Source organism: Aulonocara sp. 'chitande type north' Nkhata Bay, linkage group LG4 (assembly GCF_057382095.1).
Source record: "Aulonocara sp. 'chitande type north' Nkhata Bay isolate Kocher_YH1m ecotype deep benthic linkage group LG4, A_spYH_male_GT1.1, whole genome shotgun sequence".
NCBI lineage: Eukaryota > Metazoa > Chordata > Actinopteri > Cichliformes > Cichlidae > Aulonocara > Aulonocara sp. 'chitande type north' Nkhata Bay.
The window spans coordinates 610,193-627,586 of NC_141347.1; the positions used below are offsets into that span (position 1 = coordinate 610,193).

Genomic DNA, 17,394 nt, shown 5'->3' on the forward strand with positions numbered 1-17,394 from the left:
CCACTGACATCAAGACAAGAAAGCTCCTTACAATGCATGGAGGGTTTCACCCCAAGTCCAGCACCCTGAGGAAGGAAGGGGGCCGGGGACTGGTGAGTGTCAGCGCCACAGTCCAGGATGAGAAAAGGAACATCCACGAATACATCACAAAGATGGCCCCAACTGATAGCTTGCTCAGTGAATCCCTCAGGCAACAGAAACCCAAGAAAGTGGACGAAGGCGAGGAACCATCATGGAAGGACAGGCCCCTGCACGGTATGTACCACCGGCAGATAAAGGAGGTGGCTGATATCCAGAAATCCTACCAGTGGCTGGACAAAGCTGGACTGAAAGACAGCACGGAAGCACTAATCATGGCAGCACAGGAACAAGCACTAAGCACAAGATCCATTGAGGCTGGGGTCTATCACACCAGGCAAGACCCCAGGTGCAGGCTGTGTAAAGATGCTCCAGAGACAATCCAGCACATAACAGCAGGGTGCAAGATGCTAGCAGGCAAGGCATACATGGAACGCCATAACCAAGTGGCCGGCATAGTATACAGGAACATCTGTGCCGAGTATAACCCAGAAGTCCCAAGGTCAAAATGGGAGATGCCCCCAAGAGTGATGGAGAATGACCAAGCTAAGATCCTGTGGGACTTCCAGATACAGACGGACAAAATGGTGGTGGCTAACCAACCGGACATAGTGGTGGTAGACAAACAGAAGAAGACGGCCGTAGTGATTGATGTAGCGGTTCCGAATGACAGCAATATCAGGAAGAAGGAACACGAGAAGCTCGAGAAATACCATGGGCTCAGAGAAGAGCTCGAGAAGATGTGGAGGGTGAAGGTGACGGTGGTCCCAGTGGTAATTGGAGCACTAGGTGCGGTGACTCCCAAACTAGGTGAGTGGCTCCTCAATCTGTCTGTTTTTTTTGTCACTTCCTGTTTCATTTTTTTTTGTCTTTGTTTCATGTGCATTTTGCTTAGTTTTGCTTTCCTCGTGTCCTCAAATTTAATTCTTACAAGCTGTTTCCCCACCTGCTTCCTATGCTTTCATTATCCTGTGTGCCTATATATGGTCTGTATGTCACGGGGCCGAGTGGCCTGTACTGAACAGGACTCAGGTGCAGAAACCCAGAGCAGAGACAGCAGATGATGTAATAATTTATTAGGCTTAAGTGCAAAAAAAAGAAAACGTAGCAAAGACATAAAAAACAATAAGACGTGGAGTTTGACGAGGCGTGGCCTGGGGAACGTGGCTAGGGCGAGGGGATGAGGCCTGAGATGCGGAGTGGAGCTGAGCAGGGAACAGTCACACTGAAGAGAGAAGATAGAGGAGTTAGGGAGGTAGTGGAGGCAGCTCTGAAGTGGCCAGTTGTAAGAGTAGCAATTCTTACTTGCAGTAGGGGACATGGAGTGTTGAGAGGGGGTGATGAGAATCCAGGGGAGGCTGAGTGGCGTGGAAAGGCTGGCCTGAGATCCGGGGCTTCAGATGGAGTTTGATGGCAGGAGGGCAGGCAGGTGAGGCACAGAGAGATTTTCAAAATGATTGCTTGGTATCCTGAGTCCGGAGGTGGAGCATGAGCCAAGGTGAATACAGCAACTGCAGCACAAGAGAGACTTGTTAACAAGATAGATCACAGCAAGAACTTGAAGTATAAGGCCTGTTACCAACATGTGTTGATGACAAACTGGCAGTGAATGAACATCAACGTGTGGTTTAAATCCCTCTGGCTTGATTGCCTGCAATAGGCTCCAGGTGTGCAGGAGCTGGAGTTGGCCCTGCCCAGGGGCGGATCCCAGGTCAGTTCAGGAGCCTTATGGAAATTCCAGCCACCCACCGCAGACCATGACACTGTATCTCACTGAGTTCTTTTTCTTGTCTTCTTTCATCTCTCAGTGCAGTGTATTCCCTGTCAGCAATGTTCCCTCTAATTTTTCATGTGTCTGAGCAAACGCACAAACTCCCTTGGACCACTGTGAGCAACAGTAAACGTGTTCACTGTGGTCACGCCAGCATCGAATCCATCCAAGTTACATGGTTTATTAAAATAATCAAATTACAGCATTTACATTTATGTTAGACTACTTTTAATTAACTGCTTTAGCCCACTTACAATGAAAATTTACAAACATCTTGTTCATGACCTGTGTAGTAACAGTAACAGTATTGGAAGTAAAAATAACTTGTACTCCAATTTTGAAAACACAACTTTCTTTCTTTTTTTTTTTTATAAAGCGGACTTGTATTATGAGTATGAGTCTGTGGTCTGGGAGAGAGTTCTGTAACTCTCTGTCTGCAAAATACAGTATATAGAGACCAATGTTGGGCAATTAATTATATAGTTACTTCTTTAAAAGGTTTTACAAACAACAAAGTTTTTTGCAGCTGTTTACCTAAAAATGTAGCCAAGGCGTTTTTTAAACAAACATTTCAAAATATTTACAGAACAATCAGCTGTTCTGCATCAAATTTGATGCCACACAAATTATTTGTGCCACTCCAAAAACTAATTTCTGTCCACTATGAGATAAAGGAGAACAAAAGCCTGATACCTGCAGGCCTGACAACAGGAGATGTATCACTCCTGTAACACCTGTAGCGCCTCATTGTTCTGACACACACAATTAAACTATTGAATACACTACACACTAACTACACAAGATTTGTGCTAAATATTGCAAATCTCTCACATCTCAAAACCGCCATCACTCCTAAAACTTCCTCCCCGTTTCTTAACAACTAAATGCCATGTTTTGATTGGTCAACATGGTGTATTTTTCGACCAAAGGGAAAGGGTGGGGGGGATGTTTTGGTTTCATCTTTGCTCACATGCGGAGTGCTTTCCAGCGATTTCCTTATAAAACGCCGTTTTTACCGTTTCTTCCTGCAGTAAATATAAACAACAATAGTAATCAGGAAGAAAACCAAACATTGCATATATTTTTATCATAACTCTGGTTTTACGTGGCCTATCAACACAATTTAAAAACTGGTATAAAGTCCACACTTTTTCCATCAATTGTCCCGTCTGTCCTGCTCACATCTCCAATGGTTGTACACGTTGTCATTAACATGGCTTCATTCCACATCTGCCACGCCGCTTTCCTAGCTAAAACACATAAGGACGTTGTCATAGCCTGTCAATGACGTTGATTAGCTGCGCATATACGTGAATGTGAATCGCGTCATTGGCTGGACTATGGGATAAGGTGGCATCGTTCTAATCCCATACTGGAGCAGCCAGTCACTTACTGGCTAACACTGCAAAACAGAATTGTTAAAATTTTAATTTTAATTTCAACTCAGGTAAAAAAAAAACTTTGTGCGCAACGCGGATTTTTTTCTGCGCAGAGACCGTAAAGTAACCTACTCTGCGCAATTGCGCACGCGGGCAGCTTAGAGGGAACATTTCCTGTCAGTGTGTTTTGTCTGTATTGTTCTTCCCGAATCTAATATTAAATTAACTGAAAACCTTTTAGTACTTTGGTAAAAATCTTCCCAGGCAGGCTAAGAAGTGTGATTCCCTCTATGCCCACTCTCGGATCCCCTTTCTTCACGACTGGAACCACCAAAATGCTTCTCACTTCCCTCTATTCATCTCTGTTGCAGTCATAATCATCTCTGTCTGACTTTTTGTATTTTTACTTTTTATTATAATGCCCCAGTCTGCCAATCCAGAGGCACTGCCCCTGGTTGCCATGTGATGTTGCAGAGACATGTCACGCAAGACAGCCCTGACATCCATAGCCTAAGGAACTCCAGGAGCCCTACCACCAAGGAGATGTTTAACTACCTTAGTGACCTCGCCCCCAGTGAAGAGCTAGTTGCCCCCCTCATCCCTGGACTCTGCTTTCTCTGCCGAAACCATGTCAGTTGGCATTAAGGCGGTCCTAGAAGGGCCTAAAGGACACACAGGCAGCATTTATGGACAAGAGTCCATTTATTGGCCTCCACAGCAACAAAACAACAATATTAACAATAATATTGATATATCCTGCTCATCCCTGCTTCCTCTGGTCTCAATGGGCTACTAAACATAGGGGACATCATCAGGAGATTAGTCCCAGCTGCTCTGGCAGGCTCCCTGGCACTAACCCCAGGACCATGTTTCCTCTGCAGCAGAGCCACAGACCACATCTCTACCACATCTTCAAAGTATTCCTTTCACCACCTAACTTTATCCTCAGTTGCATGTTTCAGCCACCACTCGAGCTGTGTGCTGATTGGCCTGCAGGTACCCATTACCTGCTTCCAAAGTCAGACGGGCTAGGTTTAGGCTAGGACTCATTTAGCTTGATGGCTTTCTTCACTTCACCGGTTTTGGGTCAGAGGAGGAAGACAGGACAAAAAACAGTGTGCAAGAGAGACAGCGGACAATAATAACTACAGGGAGTAGGGATGGGTATCGTTTAGGTTTTATCCGATACCGGTGCCAAATCGGTACTTTTGAAACGGTGCCGGTGCTTAAACGGTGCTCGAACCGGTGCTTAAAGAATGGAGAACACAAACTTTGTCCAAAAACCTCTCATGTTCAGCTGTTTTTTTTTTGTAAAAAGATAACAATGTGTGCCTTTTCTGCAGCTATGTGGCATATATGGCATCACTCTTGGCTGGAAGCAGTGCTTAAACAATGGAAAAAACACAAACTTTGTCCAAAAACCTCTCATGTTTAACTGTTTCCCACTTTTTCTTTGGTCATTTTAGCCTTTTTGACCAGGGTGAAGGGAGTATCTGCCATCAAACAAGAAGACAGCCGCATGTAGCTATGATGATGTTTGCTAGTTCACCTTACATGCATTAATGTAATAACGTGGTTAGCCTACTCAACGTAAATTACACACGAACAACATGAAGCTACTCATGCAGAGAAGAACGGCTGCTGCTGCATCATCATCCGTCATCATTTCTGCTACACTGGCAGGGCTAGGGGCCAGGACTCTATTCTTCGGGTTTTTGGGGGATGTTGCTCCGGGTCCGATAACTGGCAACCCACCCAACGTGCACAGTGTGAGGTCTCGCAGCAAGCTATCAAATACGGCGCATTTCTCGGCTTTTAAAAAAAACGCTATGCGTCGCCAGCTGTTTAATAGGATTCTTGGTGTTACCTCCTTTGACAGTATCACAGTATCAGCTTAAAGCACTTGTTGCAGGCTGCTGAGTTTGCATATTTTGCTGTGAAGTACAGCCAGACTTTTGACTGCTTCGCCTTGGACATTTTTAATCTGTAGCTCTGCTCTAACAGAATGTACGTACCTGGCCCCGCCTACTATCCTCGGAAACGTAAAATGATTGGCTAGAAGTGTATCACAGCTCAGGAAAAAAAAGCACCGAAATAAAGCACCGAAATGTGCGCTGCTTTTCGGTCTGGTTCCCGGACACCGGTACCCATCCCTAACAGGGAGTGCAGAATTATTAGGCAAGTTGTATTTTTGAGGAATACTTTCATTATTGAACAACAACCATGTTCTCAATGAACCCAAAAAACTCATTAATATCAAAGCTGAATGTTCTTGGAAGTAGTTTTTAGTTTGTTTTTAGTTTTAGCTATTTTAGGGGGATATCTGTGTGTGCAGGTGACTATTACTGTGCATAATTATTAGGCAACCTAACAAAAAAACAAATATATACCCATTTCAATTATTTATTTTTACCAGTGAAACCAATATAACATCTCCACATTCACAAATATACATTTCTGACATTCAAAAACAAAACAAAAACAAATCAGCGACCAATATAGCCACCTTTCTTTGCAAGGACACTCAAAAGCCTGCCATCCATGGATTCTGTCAGTGTTTTGATCTGTTCACCATCAACATTGCGTGCAGCAGCAACCACAGCCTCCCAGACACTGTTCAGAGAGGTGTTTTCCCTCCTTGTAAATCTCACATTTGATGATGGACCACAGGTTCTCAATGGGGTTCAGATTAGGTGAACAAGGTTAAATACACGTAGACATTGAGGGCCAGCAGGAGGGACCATGCGCTTACCTGCTGCTCTCTGGCAGGTAGCTCCATGCCCTCCTGGGTTTTAAATGCACCTTAGAACACACATGCATCAACACTACAATGAGCAGGTGGAGGGAGGTTTGGAGTCTTCTCTCACCCCCATTCTCTGCGACCTGCTGGAGCAGGGGGGCTAGGAGGAGGAGTTGGCCGTCCGACTGCGGTCTGGAGTGTGGGGCCTCCCTGCTGCTGCGGAGTCGGGGCGGTCTGCCTCCCCCCACCGCAGGGAAAAGGGTAACACCACCTGGGTCTGGGGGCAGTTCCCCCCCTCCAGGGGCAAGGGTACCTAGACCCGGTTTGTAGAGTACGCTTGGGGAGTGTGATCGTGTGTACAGCGTCTCTTTATGTCTGTCTCCACGTTGGTTGAGTGTGGAGTAAGTGTATATGAGAGCATGAGGGTGGGAATGGATGTTTGTATATGTGTGTGCCTGTATTTCTGTGTCTATATGTCAGGTTGGGTGTCAGGCGCCACCTCTCTGGGGACATCTTAGGCCCTCCAAGGTATGGAGGCCTATCTCCCCCTACCACCACTTCCCCTGCCAGTGGCGGACTCCCTCAGACATCGGTGCGTTGGTGGTTCTTTGTGTCCGGGGGTGGGCGTCCAGGTACACACTGGCTCACTCCTTGGCGGCCGCTTATCGGGGCCTGGAGCCTGGGGCTTGCTCGGGCCACTTCGGAGGTGGGGTGCCCCCGGCCTCTCGGCCTGGGGCTCGGTCACTCAGGCGCGGCTGAGTGACCGCTCACGGGCGCGTCACTGCAACTCCCCCTGGTTTCTGCTCCGCGGCTGCTGAGTGAGCCCTCATCTGGGACTCTCCTCAGCTCTTTCTGGGACAGTGGCGCGGCTGCCCCTCTGTTGGTCTTCCTTGGTCTCTTGTGTTCTGGGGGCCTCTGGATGTCTGGAGTTTTGATCTCCTCCATACCTGCTTCATGCCCTGGAGGACGGGGCTGTGGCCCCCCCACACCCTCTAGCAGATCATTACATGAAGGAACCTTTTAAAAAACAAAAAACAAACGCGTCCATGCTCACAGGTGTACACACGGGTGATCACACCCACAAACTACACCCTTTTTGGCTCCTACCTCAAAGCACACTGTGTTCTGTTGATCTTATGTGCTGCACAATAATGTTTAATATTTAGTATTTACTGTCATATTCCCATATATCATTGTGATGTTGTTTATTCTATTACTCTTGTTCTCTTCTGCTTGTTTTCTTTTTTCTTTCTCAGCAGGTGACCCAGGTGATTGATATATACATTTTTTTTCTTTCTTTTTCTTTTTTTCTTTTTTTGCTCATTCTGTTGGTTTTTGGTTTTTGCCCTTCTCCCCCGTCCCTCTTCTCAGCTGTTTCTCTTTCCCTCTTTCTTTCTCCCCTTCTTTCCCCCAGTCAAGTCTGTCCCATATTCAGTAAGTGAAAATAAAATAAACAATAAAAGGTGAATCAAATGGACCAGTATGGCAAGGCTGGGATGGTCAGTTTGGTAAAGTAAATCCGTTGGGCATCTTTCTTTGCCTTTAGACAACAATTCTGATGGCAAAAGAGCCAAACGGGACAGGCAAAAAAAAAAAAAAAAAAAAAAAGGTGAACAAGGTGGCCATGTCATTAGTTTTTCTTCTTTTATACCCTTTCTTGCCAGCCACACTGTGGAGTACTTGGACACGTGTGATGGAGCATTGTCCTGCATGAAAATCATGTTTTTCTTGAAGGATGCAGACTTCTTCCTGTACCACTGCTTGAAGAAGGTGTCTTCCAGAAACTGGCAGTAGGACTGGGAGTTGAGCTTGACTCCATCCTCAACCCGAAAAGGCCCCACAAGCTCATCTTTGATGATACCAGCCCAAACCAGTACTCCACCTCCACCTTGCTGGCGTCTGAGTCGGACTGGAGCTCTCTGCCCTTTACCAATCCAGCCACGGGCCCATCCATCTGGCCCATCAAGACTCACTCTCATTTCATCAGTCCATAAAACCTTAGAAAAACCAGTCTTGAGATATTTCTTGGCCCAGTCTTGACGTTTCAGCTTGTGTGTCTTGTTCAGTGGTGGTCGTCTTTCAGCCTTTCTTACCTTGGCCATGTCTCTGAGTATTGCACACCTTGTGCTTTTGGGCACTCCAGTGATGCTGCAGCTCTGAAATATGGCCAAACTGGTGGCAAGTGGCATCTTGGCAGCTGCACGCTTAACTTTTCTCAGTTCATGGGCAGTTATTTTGCGCCTTGGTTTTTCCACACGCTTCTTGCGACCCTGTTGACTATTTTGAACGAAACGCTTGATTGTTCGATGATCACGCTTCAGAAGCTTTGCAATTTTGAGACTGCTGCATCCCTCTGCAAGATATCTCACTATTTTTGACTTTTCTGAGCCTGTCAAGTCCTTCTTTTGACCCATTTTGCCAAAGGAAAGGACGTTGCCTAATAATTATGCACACATATGCACATCACCTAATATGCTTAATTGGTAGTAGGCTTTCGAGCCTATACAGCTTGGAGTAAGACAACATGCATGAAGAGGATGATGTGGACAAAATACTCATTTGCCTAATAATTCTGCACTCCCTGTAATGATTAAATGTATAGGGGGGTATAAACACATACTGAGCGAAAAAGCGTGAGTGAGGAAGAAATAATCAGTGTATGTTGGGAATCCCCCCTGCAGCCTAGGCCTACTGCAGCATAATTATGGGAGGATTCAGGGTTACCTGATCCAGCCCAACTCCAATGTAAAGTAAGATGGGCTGAAAATTGAGTGATAGCATTAGTGCCATACACATTATTATATCATCAAATATAATTTAAAGGTCTTTATAAGCTTAATTTCCCTGTTTGAAAAACAGTTAATACAAAAATAAATGTAGGTTACCATTCAGTAATTAGTCACATAATACAATCTGTTTGAAGGCTGTACATTAAGTTAACATTTTGCCAATTTGCTCACTGTATTCCAGGGTAAATTAATTTGATCCAATTGACATTGTTTGGGATAACATATTTCAGAACCAACTGCATTAACTGTCATTTTCGCTCAGCTTCCTTGTGACACAAAACAGCAAAGGAAGGGAGCTGCACTTTTGCAAGATTTCAAGGTCAAATCGACCCCGGCTGAGGTGGGGCATTGTGGGTTTCCCAAGTTTATAGGGCCCAGCTTAACCCTGATTGGTAAGGCTTTTTCTGACTGCTTCTGCTCTTCTTTTCTTTGATTGGACAGCCACTTGTTTTTCACAGAAAGACGCTTTTATGGAGCCACAGCCTGCTGACGGGCAGCAAGCGTGTGTTCAGCAGACTTTAATTGTCTGTCAGTGGCAATAAAAAAGCCCGGGAAATATAGAACCATAAAAAGAGCTGCCGGCTGGAGCCCAACGTGTCCTAGGAGACTGAAATGAAGAAAAAACAGGCTGAAGGTTTAAGGCGAATAACTGGATGCATTTTAGCTTGAAAATGACTAAGATAAGATAAGATAAGATAGAACTTTATTAATCCCTCGGGTGGGTTCCTCTGGGAAATTCGACTTCCAAAAAAAGCACAGCAACGACCGAAGTTACAGTTACAGAATTGTTATATATATATATATATATACACACACACACACACACACACACACACATATAAATACAGAGACAAATATAAATAAAATATACAAAGGGGATAAATAGAATAAATAGGAATAAAAAATAAAAATACTAGGTGTAAGCATTCAGCATTTTCATAAAAGATGGCTTCACATACAGATAACAGTCACAACATGAAATGTAATTAAAAAAAATATTGTCCCTTCATAAGTAATACATTTTATATCAACTAACTAAAGACTGCAACTTTAATACTTGTGTAACAAGCTTGTCAACTGGGATACAAGACACTGAATTATTCTGATCTGACTCTCTTTTTTGTATCGGTATTTACATTTGTTTTCAAAGTTTCTTTCTTTGTACCACAGTGCCATCTGCTGGTTGTCTGTCCATAATACAGGAGTAATTTGTTTTAGTATTTAGTCTGAGTTTATAATTGATGTGTCTATAGTAATCCTTTTTTCAGATGGATTAACGATACACTGATAAAAACAAAACCTGCTGTATTAGCTTTTTTTTTTAAAGCTAATATTTACTTTCAGAGTAGGTGATATAGGATTACACAGAAACATTGTAAGGATAATAATGTATTGTGTTTTAACAAATAAAAATAATTTTTGAATAAGGTATTCTAATGCCAATATATAAATTACATTTTGTACTAATATCAGTTAATTGTGTTAAATTTATATCAGCTCAGCTCTTTAGCAGTGTGTACTCTTAAAGCTTAAGTTTCAGATCACTTTGGTGCACAGAATAGCAAAAATCAGAACATCATGCAGTTCTGACTATATCTTAAAGTAACCTACTCTGCATAGAATGCCTCTTTAGATTGTATCCTGTTAAAATGCTTCAGTAACGTAAGCTCTGCTATTGTGATCTGCTAAAAGCCACATGTCCAGACTCAGTCTGGATACATCTGGTCCTCGTGGAAATACAATTCAAACATAACAGCATGCAGTGTAAGAAGAAACAGCAAAATATATTTTCCCTTGGTGAGAAGTCTTGGACAGCATCATTCCTGATGTTTTTCACAATATCAAATACTGCAAACCTCTCCATATATAGGGAGAACATTATTAGCAGTTTTGAAAGAATTTTGTGGAGATATAAATGACATGTGTGATTTGTACATTTTACCAAGATAAAAAGCAATTAGAGCCTTCACTGGGATGAAGTGTACCAGAGCAGATCAAAGTGCTGATCTCTGAAGAGTGCATTTAATACAGCACATTGGATTCAAACCGATTGACCTTCAGACACACAATGACACCATGGGCCGTGTGTATCTTGCCTGTAAGAAATGCAAATCCAGCTCCATAAATATGTTTTAATTCCCCTAATGTGCCCACAGCCTGTTTAAAAAATGGGGGGGGGGGGGGGGGCTCAATCCCCTCACGAATCCTTTTAGAGAAAGCATGTAATGAAGGCGTGAGAGGGAGAAAAGGATTATAGTGTGTTTTGACATAGATTCTTTTTTTTTACAATTCCTCTCAGTGACACACAAACACACAGAAAGGGGGCAGAGTGGGAGTTTGGGGCCTCTTTCTGTGTTGTAAAACTTTATTGCAATCTGGGGCCTGGCTGTCATGGTAACTGGTTATATGAGCTTGCCTGGGGGGTGGATTGCAGGGTGGGGTGGGGGTGGGGGGCACCATTTTCAAAAAAGTGTGTGTGTCTGCAAATCTTCCTCTGTTTATAATTATGGGGAGAGAGAGAGAGTGTATATATCCATTAAGAAATTACAAAAGAAAGAAAGGGAGGGAGAGAGAAAAAAAATGAACTGTCGTTTTTGAAAACAGAAGGCCAATCTCCAAAGCCTGTTACTTATTTACATACACACAGATTGAAGCACACACTGTCAACTACCGTCAACCTTCTGTAACTTAAACTAGGATCTTCTGGGGAACAGGACACTGAAAAGGGGATGGCTACTGTGGAGCAGGGAAATTATTTTACTGTTATTGTTAAATAATTATTATCAGTACCATTGCATTGATAATATAATCTGCAGTATGATCATTGCTTTAACAATGTAACAGATAGCTTTAAGATGGCCTTAAGATGTTTATGATGATGTTAACTTTGTATTCCAGGTGCAGTTATAACTATTTTATACATAATGCATATCTGTGCTTATTTGAGTTGATGTTCAGGTTCATTAATGGTCTAAAGCTTCACCTAGTGAGAGTGTCTAGATGATCCATGCTGAGGGAAAACTAGAACATAGAAGGAATTGCAATACATGCTTACAAAACACTTATATCAGTTTATTTTAATATCTTTTATATGTTCATATTCTTGTATTAAGCTTTTAGTAGGGGTTCTTGATTAAAACATTTATTTAGTAGATGACATATCCATAGTTTTAGTTCAGTTATTACATATCTGAGAGTGGCTTCTGTCTCTCTGTCTAGAGGTCAGGAGCTAGTCGCGAGGTGAAATAGGGTGCAATTGTGGTTAGCACACACACACACACACACACTCAGTTAGAGAATCATTTATAGGTGAAAGTTTAATCATGTTTTGCTTGGGGTTGCAAAAAGAGCAGTTTGTCGCAGAACTGCTGCTGAGGTGTCAGGATGACAAGCGAGCATCCGGCAGTGACAGGAAGCACCTGTTATGAAGATAGAAGACAATTGTTCTTTTAAACGGTGTCAAAAGTCGTTGTGGTTTTGATATTGACGTATGTGTATATATCCTGTCTGTGACGCATGAAGGGGCGTCAGTAAATCAAGCCCTGACGGTATAAAATCTGTGTATGCTTTGAGGAAGTCGAAGACTACTTGCTGTCTGCGTACAGAGTGTCTTCCCACACGTGTGTATTCATTAAAAATCATTGTTTGACCAAGAGCTTCTGGACCAAGGGTGGTTTGTACTCTCCTTCCTCAATTTTGAACCTTAACACTACTTTACTGGTATTTATTGTCATTGTAGGTCACTGGCACAAGGTGGGCTACTGAAACATACCCAGTGAGGCACATAATTAATGTAGAAAGAAGAATAATCCAGGTCATGACCATCTCTTTGTGTCCTAAAAAAATACTTCAGTACTCGTCTTATTTCAAGACTGTGTCTGACTATAGATTAAAGGGATATATAGACTTTAGGGATTGTGGATAAATCTAAGGGTGCGTTATCCACAGCAAACCCCTGCCCACATCACTTGTAAATTCAGCCTTTGATGATTTAAAATTTCAGCAAGCTAGAGAACAGAGCATGTTTACAGACAAGATTGTACTCATTATAAGAAAGCTGAGGAGGGCATGAGATTATTAATAAAAGTGTATCTGGACACCACATGTGTTCTCATCTGCAGAATTTGAGAGACTATTTTTTACAAAGCATCCATTTGGACTTCAGATGCAACCCAGATCCATGTGTTTTATGTTTCAAATGTGTGATAGTGGCCATATTCCATATTGATCATGTAATAATTAGACAGTTTAAGATGTCTTCAACACTAAACTTTTATTATTTATACTGGGTTTACATTCTGGAGGCCAATGAGACCTCTGTTTTGAATTAGAAAGAGTCCATTTCTAAAATAAGTTGATTTTTAAAATAAGTTGATGGTTGGTATGGACAGATGTTTATCTTGGAGCTTCTCCCATACATCGGTCAATATTTCTGTTACATCTTCTTCATAAGTGCCCCATCTAAGAACCAGTGCTCCTTTATAACAATTTAACATTACTGGAAAAAGACTCCTCCTTGAATCGCTACCTTATCGTGGTGGAGGGGTTTGTGTGTCCCAGGGATCCCAGGGGCTATGTTGTCTGGGGGCTTTTGCCCCCTGGTAGGGTCTCCCATGGCAAATTGGTCCTGGGTGAGGGACCAGACAAAGAGCGATTCAGAAGACCCTTATGAAAAGAACATCGAGGGAACAGTTTACCCTGCCTGGGATAGGGTTACCGGGGCCCCGCCCTGGAGCCAGGCCCGGGGAGGGTGCCCGAGGGCGAGTGTCTGGTGGCCGGGCCTTAGTCCATGGGGCCCGGCCGGGCACAGCCCGAAGAGGAGACATGGGCCCATCCTCCCGCAGGCCCACCACCCGCAGGAGGCGCCATAGGGGTCGGTTGCATTGTGTACCGGGTGGCAGCCAGGAGCGGAGGCCCTGGCGGACTGACCCCCGGCTGCCAAGACTGGCAATAGGGACGAGCCGGAGATCGACAGACGGATTGGGGCTGCAGCCTTTGCTTAGGCTGCTGCCCATGCGACCCGGCCTCGGATAAAGCGGATGAAGATGGAGATGGATGGAAAAAGATGTACTTGTTTTCATGTTCTTTTTCCAGTGTTCACAAAACCAAGTGTACACGAATCTCCAATTATTCTTTTACAAATGCATAGTTGTAGTCAGTAGTGTACACTGAAGAAAAAATGAGCAATTTCACAGATTCTTTGCTATACATTGCACAAAATGTGTAAAACATGCTATGAATAACATAATGAGTTAACTTGTGGTGCCTCCAGATGATTTTAAATCTAAAAACTATAAATCTAAAAAGACAAATATAAAAACTGTCATGGACTTCACCGCGTTTAGCTCCTGTTGGTCTCTCATGCCAAGATTCTCTCCTCTTCTCTGTGTGCTGTTATTGTCTTTGCCCATGGTTGAGACTCATTCTGGGTTCCCCTGTAATCACCCACCTATCTCCAATGAGCTTATCAAGGCCATTACTTACAGTTTTTTCTGATTGCTTAAGCACATTTTTTGTAACTATTGGCTATTTTTGCAAAACTCTACACACAAATAAGAAAACCTGTCACCCAATTATCAAAACATTTTAGTTCTCTTGCAAAAGTGAACATAGCTAGATTACAGTTTTTTACAGACGCTAGGACACATTTCTCAATACTTAGGTCACGTTTGCAAAACTCCTCACACAGTGAGCACAACAGAAGTCTATGTGGGCTAAACTGAGGACCAGTTATCATTGTTTTGGCACAAAATGCATTCAATGACTACATCTCTCAAATTTCATGAATTATCTTCTCACTCAGACACAACAACTGCCAAAAATCTTTGTACGGACAGGACATTTTGCATGTACTTACATACTGTTTTCAAAACTGTTAAACTTATGGCCAAAACAATAACACAATGCAAAACTTAAAAAGACAGCAAAATCCAACAGCAATATTTTATTGAAACATATTTTAAATCTAAAAATGCAGTTTAACCAGCCACAGCTTATTCTCATTGTAGATGAACATCTACACAGGTGTTACTCCTTCAATTTTTCAACTCCTTCAATTCTGGCATGCCAGAAGATTCTTTCCTAGGTGTATTGCCCTAGATGACATAAGATGTGATGTGGCCAAATGGAGAAGACCGAGTAGATTAGCATTACTATTGTATGTGTATCAGTGGATGGTGTGTATACAAATTCTTGTATTTTGGGATTACTTAGTGCAAAAAAAAAAAATACATAAACAAATATTAACGAATTCTGCATGATGTCTGATTCATTCCAGTAACATATATTGAAATTATAAACAGAGATGTGTCCTTGTTTTACACAAGAAAACACTGTGTAATGCTACATGTTGTTAATGTTTTTTAGGTCATTGTTTTGTGGGTGACGAAGTGTGTTTGTCAGCTGTCAACCTTTGCTAGTGTTCTGGAAGAATGAGTTTATTTGAGACCTGAATAAAGTGTTTTGGTAGTTGTAGTGCATTTTGAATGTGAAATGAACTGCTTTGCCAAGCTGAAGGTCAGTTAGGAGAATTGTGTGAAGAGTTTTGCAAAAGTGACCTAAGTATTGTGAAATGTGTCCTAGCGGCTGTAAAAAACGAATTTCCCAGAGGAACCCACCCGAGGGATTAATAAAGTTCTATCTTATCTTAAAACTGTAACTCTTCATACCTTCGTAAAAATGGTGTTTTCGTATCAAACAGTACACACAAGCTATCATTTACTAAGCACACAATGCGCCAACTGCAAACTGATGGTATGAATACAAAACACATCTGGCTTTTGCTTTCTCTGTGTACAGATGTCAATTTGAGGTCACACTTTTGTCAAATTGTCATGTAAACATCCAAACTTCAAGTATTGGTGTTTATTCACACTCATCAAAACCAAGACAAAGTCAGAACACAAAATAGGAATTTCACAAAAAAAAAGAAAAAAAAAAGACAATCAGCCTACATCATGTCGTCTTTCTGGGTCCGGCCACAAAATTTTGTCCACATCGCAGTCCAAGGCACCGGGGAAAATATCTCCTTGAATGCCATATCCAGGCCTGACATGATGCCTGGTCAATATCTCCACATGCCTCCTCCATTGCCTGTAAAAGGGCTACCTGTTGATGAGGATGACGGTCGTACACTTTCCAGCGCCAGGCAGAGAAGAACTCCTCGATGGGATTTAAGAATGGAGAGTATGGAGGGAGGTTGAGTGCCATGAAGGATGGGTGGTCTGTAAACCAGTTGCGGACCAAAGCAGCCCTATGGAAACTAACATTGTCCCATATGATGATATATTGGGTCTGCTCTGGTCTCTGAACAGTGAGCATGTCATGCAAGGTGTCCAGGAATGCAATAATGTGTGCAGTGTTGTATGGGCCTATGGTTGCATGATGATGAACAACACCATTTTGGCTTATATAACACATGGTTATGTTACCACCACGTTGTCCTGGGACATTGATGATGGCACGGTGTCCAATAATGTTCCTGCCACGTCTCCTGGTTTTACTGAGGTTAAAACCGGCCTCATCTACAAAAAGTAGCTCATGTCCCATTGCATCTGCTTCTAGTTCCATCACTCTCTGGACAAGACAAAACAAATGCAACACATCAGGCCCATGCACAGCACTACAGTATGCACTTCCAAATTCAGAACCAATGACACTAGCTTACCTGCACATAGTCATATCGCAGTTGCTTTACACGTTCTGTGTTTCTCTCGAAGGGAACTCTGTAAATTTGCTTCATTCTTATTCTGTGGCGCGCAAGTACACGACTTAGTGCAGAAATGCTTGCACTGTGTATATTTTTAAAGATGGTGTCATTATCAATTATGCGCTGCTGTATTTCGCGCATTCTTATTGCATTATTGGCAATCACCATGTTCATTATATGGGTCTCTTGCTCTGGAGTGAACATTCTGCCTCTGCCCCCAACATCTGGATGTCTAGCAATTCTGTAAAGTAACAATTTCAGTATTTTTGCATGTATGGTACTGTTGTGTTTCTCTGGCAGTGCTACAAAGTACTTACCGATTCTCATTTCGAAATGTCCTAATGATGCTTGCCACAGTGTAGTGGCTCAGTTTAGGCTGAACCCGTTGGCCAGCTTCCCTCAGGGTCATCCGATGGTTGATGACATGGTCTACTATTGTAGCTCTGATGTCATCAGTTATTCTGTTTCTTACTCTTCTTACACTTCCTCTTTCCCCTCCTCGTCCTCTTCTTGCTCCTCCTTGTCCTCTTCCTCTAACTTCCTCTAACCCTCTTGCTTCTTCACCTCCACGTCCTCTCCCTCGGCCTCCTCTGATTCTCACTCTTCTCACTCTTCCTGCTCCTTCCATTGTACTCCACATAGACAGCTTACCTGTGGCCTGTTTATAGTGCTTAGGCTGATTGCAAAGTGGACTAATTATCTAAAACAGTTTTCACATGTGAAAGTGCGCCAAACAGTTGGCAAAATAGTGTTAATGATAGCCATACATGTGTATAATTTTGCTAGGAGTGTGTTGGAAATTTGGTAATTGAGTGTAAGCAGTGAGTTGTGTTTAAAGTTCTGCAAAAAGAGTGTTGAACAGTGAATTGTGCCTACAGTTTTGCAAAGTGTGTTACAAAATGGCAAACTGAGTGCAAAGCAGTGTTTGT

General features: G+C 42.8%; 1 protein-coding gene across 1 annotated transcript; it reads right to left on the reverse strand.

The window, feature by feature from the left end:
- Positions 1–1,245: 1,245 nt before the first annotated feature.
- On the reverse strand, positions 1,246–16,792 carry LOC147331642 (uncharacterized). The gene is made up of 3 exons (XM_086290446.1): positions 16,424–16,792; positions 15,810–16,332; positions 1,246–1,589 (listed from the first exon to the last, which is right to left on the reverse strand). Exons 1-3 carry the CDS (start codon positions 16,790–16,792, stop codon positions 1,246–1,248), a joined length of 1,236 nt encoding a protein of 411 aa, XP_086146572.1.
- Between the last annotated feature and the right edge of the window lie 602 nt (positions 16,793–17,394).

What these genes read in the sequence shown, in the direction of transcription:
- LOC147331642 (XM_086290446.1), bottom strand. Translation starts at nt 16,792, where the DNA reads ATGAGAATCGGTAAGTACTTTGTAGCACTGCCAGAGAAACACAACAGT. An exon ending in TGCGATATGACTATGTGCAG is followed by an intron (nt 16,333 to 16,423) that starts GTAAGCTAGTGT and finishes TGTCTTGTCCAG; the next exon opens with AGAGTGATGGAACTAGAAGC. An exon ending in AGATATTGACCAGGCATCAT is followed by an intron (nt 1,590 to 15,809) that starts GTCAGGCCTGGA and finishes CTTGTGCTGCAG; the next exon opens with TTGCTGTATTCACCTTGGCT.